Source organism: Taurulus bubalis (assembly GCF_910589615.1).
Source record: "Taurulus bubalis genome assembly, chromosome: 14".
In the NCBI taxonomy this organism is placed as follows: Eukaryota; Metazoa; Chordata; class Actinopteri; order Perciformes; family Cottidae; genus Taurulus; species Taurulus bubalis.
This window is the reverse complement of record NC_136602.1, coordinates 14,082,909-14,091,347: the sequence shown is the minus strand read 5'-3', so window position 1 is coordinate 14,091,347 and position 8,439 is coordinate 14,082,909. Positions and strand designations below refer to the sequence as shown.

The 8,439-nt window shown below is 38.7% G+C and overlaps 1 protein-coding gene across 1 annotated transcript in view; it reads left to right on the top strand.

The window, feature by feature from the left end:
• The window catches only part of cxcl12a (chemokine (C-X-C motif) ligand 12a (stromal cell-derived factor 1)), a gene marked incomplete at its 5' end in the record, with an annotated part of 6,139 nt that extends 2 nt beyond the window's left edge, over positions 1 to 6,137 (top strand). The window contains 4 exons of the mRNA XM_079230139.1: positions 1 to 65; positions 1,667 to 1,784; positions 2,756 to 2,839; positions 4,607 to 6,137. The exon at positions 1 to 65 is cut by the window's left edge and continues 2 nt beyond it. Coding sequence (XP_079086265.1) covers positions 1 to 65; positions 1,667 to 1,784; positions 2,756 to 2,839; positions 4,607 to 4,634 — 295 coding nt within the window. The 3' untranslated portion in view covers positions 4,635 to 6,137. The remainder of the gene's footprint in view (positions 66 to 1,666; positions 1,785 to 2,755; positions 2,840 to 4,606) is intronic.
• Between the last annotated feature and the right edge of the window lie 2,302 nt (positions 6,138 to 8,439).

Below are 8,439 nucleotides of genomic sequence, written 5' to 3'. Positions count from 1 at the left end.
GGATATGAAGCTGTTGGCAGTCGTGGCTGCGCTCACGTTGGTGATTTATGCGCCTCCATCACAAGGTAGGAACATATTTTCTGGTTCGTGCATGTGTGTTGTTGGTTCGGGTTTATTTTAATGTTTTGGTTGTTGCAAGTGATGATTATCTGCACGTTATTTGAGATGGTTTAACCATTATTTGTCAGGATGCATCAAAGTTGTTGTTTGTATAACTAAACACCGTGCATCAGTGGAGAAGAATATTTAAATCAGTGCTTTTCCATTCCATAATTTTTGTTATTTTCGTAAAATAATCAATTGTATTATAGAAATAAACCTAATAGTCTTATGCAATTATGATTTTTTGTTTATGCTAATCAGGATTTTAGTGAAGTGGTAAAGTCTCAAATTGATATTGCCCAATCTATCAAGTATCGACCATTTCATTAAAATACCAACATTCACATACAATTACATACAGTTGAAGTGGAAAAGTTTCCAAAATGAATTTCAGTCTCTTGATATAAATATATAAATATGATCTCCATTACACAAATGTTAGTTAAATGAATACATGCTTGTTCTGGAGTGGGAAAGCACATTTTCCGCGGCGCGTAAAGCACCAACAGGCTGCGCATGTGGCTCTGGTAAGGAATTCCCAGTCGGATCACCGATCAACGTGTGTATTTGTTCTGCTCTTTGTTTTCATTTAACGCGCAAATGAGGCAGCTAAGACAAAGCCGATGCTGGTACATGGCGACATCATGTCACCCAACTTGAAGGTGTTTTGTCTTTTATCATGGAAATACCACGAGATCATGTGTAAAAAATAATTAGCATAGAGTTTAATCTATAGCGGTGCTTCTCACCATTTGTTTGGGACCTCCGCTGTTTCCCTTTATTGTTTTTCATCTCGTTACATTTTTTTCTTCTGCTCATGGTAGTGCACAAAAAGGGTAAAGCAATTATTCACAATCAGAACACATTTCATGACTGAAAATGAGCAGGGAGAATACTCGTTTTATCTTGCCGTTAATGAATTCTGAATGCATTTCCACCCAACTGATACTGAATAACTTCATGCATTGTTCAACGCTGTTATGGTAGCTTTCTTATGTAGCTTTCACGAAACAAGCAGTCTTATTTATTCTTCCACATTAATCAACCATGAAAATTTCCTTAAAACTGCAATGGAAAGTACTCACATCCATCATGACGTTTAAGGACCACACAGTACACATGTGTGCTTGACTGAAAGAGCTGAGTGTTTGTGGGTTCGACATCACCTACCTCTGTGTGTGTTCTCAGGGGCGAGACAAAATATTTATAAAGCTTAAATGTGTAGTTAAATGTTGGCCAATATCGTCAGCATCTCCCTGCCACCCTGCTAAAGATAAACGGATAAAGATAATGGATATGTGAGAACAATACAGGGGCTGTTTGTATGTATGGACAAATATGTCTAGATTCTTAGTTTATCCGCGTGCATGCTTCAATTTTGAATACTTTTCATCTCTTTTAATTGTTGTGATAACGTTCAATTTTACTTACATCCAACAAAATATATCTGGCAGGACCAGCTTCCACAGAAGATCATTATCGTAATCTAATCTTGTGTTTTATTGCTTTCTTTGAAACATGCATGGCTTTACATGTGTAACTGATTACTCATCTTCTCCCTTAGCAAAGCCCATAAGTCTGGTGGAGAGATGCTACTGTCGTTCAACAGTCAACAGCCTCCCACGAGGCTACATCCGAGAGCTCAGGTTCATCCACACGCCAAACTGCCCCTTCCAAGTGATGTGAGTATTGTTTTGAAGCCGGCCCTCACACAGACAGAGATTATTGCTTCAGATTTCCATCCTGGTCTTAAAAAGTCAGACAGGTTTGCCCCTTTTTGGACATTTCTCACCATCAATCTCAGAGAGGCGACAGGCTAGAGAAAAGAGTTGTGCATGCATGTGTACACACACGCCCCTCTGCCACTCACTTTCACACACATGCACAGAAAGCATTTACGACAGACCCACTGACGCATCCACAGGAAGTGGAAAGTAAAAGGGAGGTGGAAATTGGATGTCGTTTTGTTTTCAACAGGAAAACAATAATTTGGGGTTTTGTAATTGGGTGAGTTTCTTCATTGTATCGCAGCAGTTTGTCCTTGTACTGCTCTTCCAACCTTTGGGCCTGATCTCATTCATTGTTACGGCCTCATAATTTACAAATTAAAGTGTGGAGCAGCACAACACAGTTGGTTACAATTGACAGGAACAGTTACATCTTGGGGGAATATAATTGGCAGGTCTGGAAGAGGGAAAAACTGTTTTTGTTACTCAAAAACAGGATGTGTGCACCAAAGGAGGCATGACCTCCCACATCGAGACATATGATCCAGTCTTGACCCATTCTGTTAATAACCACAGGGTTAGAAGGTAGCCTGTAGCCACATGTCAACGAATTGATCTCCAAGTACTCAAACTTTTATGGCACGTTAATTAAGTAATTCAATCAAGGGTGAAATATCAAATTAAAGGGGTATGATCTTTGAGACTTGCCTATGCACATGTTCTGCAGCTGTTGCAGCATAACATAGTGATTGGTCCCCACTGTGAAAAAGATCTCTGCGTGTGTCAAATCGACAAGGCAGTGGTAATTCAGTCTGTTTAATAACAATGTGTCAAGACACCTGATGTCACAGGTTTGCATTCACCCTTTCATCTCCAACTGTGGCATAATTGGCATAATACTAAACTCCTTTCCTTTTTATGATCAGTGCCAAGCTCAAGACAAACAAAGAGGTGTGTGTGAATCCAGAGATACGGTGGCTGCAGCAGTACCTGAAGAATGCCATCAACAAGTAAGTTGTGACAAATCAGTCATCTGTCATACGTCAACCTGTAACTCAGAACTCTGAAAAGTCACTTCCACTCTCTATAGACATGTAAAGTCAATCAAATGTAAAGTCAGTCAAATGTGCATTTGGACATCTATCAATAGATCATTGTGTGAGTGACAGCTTCTTAATTGCCCAATTTATATTGAAGCATGACCCTGAGAGACATGCTGGAGCATGTCCAAGTGGGATTGGAGACTGATTACAATGTAACACACTATCCCTGGGTTTGATGTGGGATATTACACAAACTTCAAACAATCATATTTAATCGTCTCTTACCAGTGTTTTTCTGTGATCATTCCTGGTTGTCACAAGAAACAGATTTACTAAAAATTGTGGACTAATACCTCACTTTAATAAGTATTTTATAAATTCCTAAACATCATTTTTATATTTTTATCACTGTAACATTACTGCAACAACTTGCATTTTACAATCGTTTTAAAGTATGTCTGAGATTAGGATAACTTAAAGTCACCGCCAATATCAACTATCTCCTTCCTGCACAGAGGAAGGAGAAACTTTTCTTAAAAATGCTGGCACCATGAAGTTTATAGAAGGGATCAAGTTGCCATCATGAACTCTGTGCAGTCATATATTTCTGAGGCTTGAGGACCCCTGTAGTGGTCAGATGAAACCAACTGCACTGTGTTGTGGAGGTAGATAAGTGTTTGGGGATGCAATAAAGGAATTTCCTTTCCATGGGAAGAATATCAAATGACTTCTGCAATCACTGACCCAATGAGGATGTTGATGCTCCAGCCTCTGACATACACACTCAAAACCCACCCCCCAGTCCCGCAGTCAGACTGTCTGTCTCAAGGATGACTGTGGAGCCCTTGACTTGTCTAGGTGTTAACAGTCCTCTGCATGACAAAACAGCTCACGAAGAGAGCAGACGGTGGTCATTTACAATGGATCAGAGCTAATGTGTTTCAAATTACACATACACTGGAGGGACAAACCTATTAACAATGTGTCTGAAGGCACACCATCGTAAGGCATGCGTTATGCTACTCTTTAGTTAGGTAAATAAGACTGTGATTGACTTTTTCATCTTTTGAAATGCGGCTCAGCATTTACAGAGTATTATTCCAATGTCAACAATTAAATTGCCCACTCATGTTCAATTGTTTATATACTGTTAATATACGGTTGTGCTGTGATATTTGTATATCATTCGGCAAAATTATATTTTCAGGAATAGGATTTTCAAAAGTTTACCAAAAAAAATTCTCTGGAAGAAAAAGATATCCTATCAACAAGTAATTTACTTTGGAGTCAGAGATGGCCAACTGACTGATTGGCTAAAAGGGGACTGATTAACCATCTGTAACTGAATGCCCAAATACATTCAACTTCATTTGACTAAAATGTTATGCTCTTGATTGTGTGTAATTTTGGTCCTGTAAACTTGAAGCAGCTGTTTTTGTGTGAGAATGCTGGGACTGAATCCATTCTGAACTTTGGCTCCATCTCTTTGTGATCCTGGCCTCCAATCCTGGCTTAACAAATACAGTTCAATAATGGTGTTAAATAGTTACATTTTCACAGCCAAGAGACAAATTATGTTTGTTATTCAGCTGTAGTTGTGTTGTATAATCAGTTCTGGTTGGTTTAGACAAAATCAGAAGTGAGCAACCAACTTTGTGAAATGTTTTTGATTTTGACATTTTGTCAATGTTTGTCTCTAACACTCACATCAAATTGGCTTTTTTTTTCTTCCAGGATGAAGAAATCCAAAAAGAGCAAATGAAACCTCTTGCCGAGATCCTCCTGAGCCATCGCTGAGGGTTTGATGTATCGCAGCTATGTAACATGTGATATGAGGTCATCTGGTATGTTGAACAGCACTTAACCCGGCCGGCTGCCACGCTGCAGCCTTTTGCGTGAAATGAACCTACAACTCTTCCTCGTGATCACCAATCCACCAGCCTTGTCGCCGCCCTCACCATCACCACCCTCACAACTTATAGAGATTGTAGACGTTATTAGTGCAAAGTGCAATTATATCTGTGAGTGTATGTTTTTCTAACTATATTGTAGATACTTTTTTGTTAATGGACATCAACAGCAAAGAGCTACTTTTTAAAAGAGATTTCCACAACCCTCAAACGTCTGTGTCAAAGGTCAAAGTGTTAAAAGGAGAGAGGAGATCCGCAGGAGGATTTTCCCAACAACAAACATGAGTTAATATCCCACTTGTATGTCAGAGTCCTGTCCTCTACTAAAATAACAGAAAACAAATTAGGTCTAATTCTTTACATGGAATCTGCTTAACTTGATCATCACTGTTTTTAAATTGTACAACATTGACAACAATGTAAAGTTTCTGTTCTAAAAATGTGCAGAGTCACAGAGTTTCCCAAGTCGTATTTCATGTTTCAAGTTAATTGGCACTGTGGAATTTCAATGGATGCCAGTTACTCCCAGACTAAATGTAAAATGTATAAAAGATCCTAGTAAAAATGGCTATTACTATTTGTGATGTAAATTAGAATGCCAGAAGAGCTGGAGCATTTCCTGAGCTGTTCTGTGGCTGCGATTATGTGACTTTGTGTTACCCAACATGATTATTTTTTTAATTTGAAAAGGAAAGCTGAACATCTGGATCCCAAACCCGTTTTAATTGAGGAACCAATGAGTCGAAATTTACTGGAATCATAAAGCTGTGACGCTTAACAAGAGACGTTAGAAACAAATGGTGACACTTACCAATCACAGTTACCAAATCAGTCAAAAAGATGAACATGTGTAAGATGAAGTCTGATTGAAATAAACCTTTAGTTTGAATGTCCATTTCAAAGGAGGATATACTGCAATTGATATAACAATTACCACATCAGTAGTTAAGCACAATGGTATACTGAGAGCCACAGTAGAAAAAGTATACTATTACTGACAATAAATAGATGTACATATATGTGACTACCTACGACTGTTATGCAGATAGCAATGCACTTTATATCTGATGTATTCATGTTTTAAACAACATTTACTAAGTCTGAACATTAAATTGTCTTTTGTCTTTTTCACGTTAATCATGCTGTTTGCATTCTGTTTTTTTTGTTCATTGAATGTGTAGCTGCATCTAACTGTTAAAGTCTGGAGATCCATTCATCTATTCATTTTAATCTCATAATCATTTTAGTCACATGTACATTAATATTATACAAATGCTCTATTTTTGTACTCATTTATGCATTTATATATTAAATCTAAACATTTAAATGAAGGAATTGTGCCAAAGTTTTATTGTAAAACTTGTTGGTCAGTAAAAAAAAAGAGGAAATCTTTGTAATGCTTACTATTTTAATGTGTGCTTCCCTTTACATGTTACGAGCCTTTTATCCACTGATGCATACATACACATACACAGTCCAGTTAAGCCGCTCTTTACGTCTTTGTATTCAGTGTAAAGCAATGTTTTTCCAGAGAAAACACACAGCTGCTGTAATCTTACTGTATCAGCAGGTCAGAGGGTAAATCTAAAGACTTTGATGTGTGAACATATGTTCAGCTTTACTCACAAGGGCAAATGAAAGGCAAGGACAATGATCCTGCCTGCTATCTAGCTACTCAACAAGCCACCATTAGGAAAACATTAGAGCAAAAAGAGATGAACTTTTAACATCCCTCTAGGGACGTTAAAAGGAGATTATGTGTGGCGGAGCACAGTAGTTTATGTTATGAGAGTCGGCGGCTGATTGAAACATCAGGGAGCGATAACGGGCGGAGTGCCAGTCTACAACCAATTTGTCTTTGTTTACTGATTAGCTTTGAAGTCCGGTTGAAGAGGGATAAAAGCAGAGTCAGCAGCACTATTTTGTGAGATAAAGCCATTGATTTAGCCACTTATTTAGCTCTGGTGTGCTAGTTTGGAGTGGAAATGATTCAGATATAATCACTGTATGATCTGATTGTGTTAAACTGATGTCATTGCAGCAATCTGCAGGTAGCAAGCGTTTTCTTCCCCTATAATGTGAAGATTATGCAGCTTGTCTCATGTGCCATTTAATTATTCAAAGGACAAATCTTCATATCTTAAACTGTTAACTATTAGTACTCTGTAAATCATTAAAACAAATTAGTTCACTCAGAATATATATAAACTTAAAATCATCATTTGCCTTCAATTATTTGTCTTGCTCAATGACACTTCGACATGTAAACTATGGGGAGACCAGGGATCGAACCAGCTACATTGTGGTTTTGGGACAACCACGCTCCCCATGAGCTACAGCCGCCCCAGATTATGCACTTAACTATATTATCACAGATCTTTGTGGGTTGCACAAACTCATATGATATGTCCCTCGATTAAAAGCAGTTGTTTGCAATAGATCTTATTTTGGGATCACTGCCAGCACCCACCAGTTAAAACACGCAGGCAGTGTCGCTGGTGCCACGAAGCTTGAGGGGTACTTAAAGTTATAGTTTATGTGCATATTACATTTACCAGTAAATGTGGAGAAAAAAAAATGCAAGAAATGTTGGAAAATGTCACATTGCTCAGTCATTAAAAAAAGGTGAGTCTGATAAACAAAAAAGCTGGGCACAGAGCGTAAAAAAAAACACACCACAGATCTGCTCACGCCAACGTTTTCACAAGTTCATCACCTGAGAGACGAGCACAAAGATGTGACCCACTGCCACTTGGAGAGCAACTTTCAAAATCCACAACTCATTGAATTCAAGTCTATGTTTTATAATAATGTAAAATATTCTGAAAAATGATGATGTCAGGAGACTCCTCGGCCCCTTGTTATGCGCTGTACAGCCAGCCCTGTACTGACTTACTCAAAGGCTGGAATGTTCGAGACAGGAGAAGACATGTGAAATTCACATTCAGCGTTGCCTTCAAAACTCTATTGAGAAGATTCGTCATGTGAACGGCAAGAAATGACAAAAAAATCAAGGAAGAGTGGGGCATATGTGCTCATTTAACTTACAGTACATCTATAACTGTAAGGGCTCCCAGATGTGCAGCCAATGAAACTCCACTTAGTGGTTATTCATCATGAAAAGCTGAGCATGAAAATATGAAATGTTAGTGTCTGTGTGTGTGCGTGAGAAGGTAACAGGGGTCACATAAAGCCACTTCAAGAAGGCCCATGGACATTTCTATCCCCGGTCAGACCAGTTGTTAATAAAAACTACAGGGTGGTAAAATTAACCTCGGGTCAGCTTTAATGTGTGTGTGTGTGTGTGTGTGTGTGTGTGTGTGTGTGTGTGTGTGTGTGTGTGTGTGTGTGTGTGTGTGTGTGTGTGTGTAAGTGTGTGAGTGTGTGAGAGTGTGTATGTACATGTATACATGTGTGATGTCATTTCCTAACCCTAACCCATTAACTTTGCTTTTGCTCAGTACCTCCAGGCATGCTGGCAGCTGAACACAGCAATTTAGAAGTCCTTATAGTTTTTCACCATCCGCAATGTTAAGGGTTCATGAAAATTGCCCTGTGGATTGTATTAGGTGGGCAAAACACAGACACTTCCTCGTTAATGTGGTTCGACCACGGAAGAACGAAATGCTAAAACACAACGATAACATCTTTGTCGGA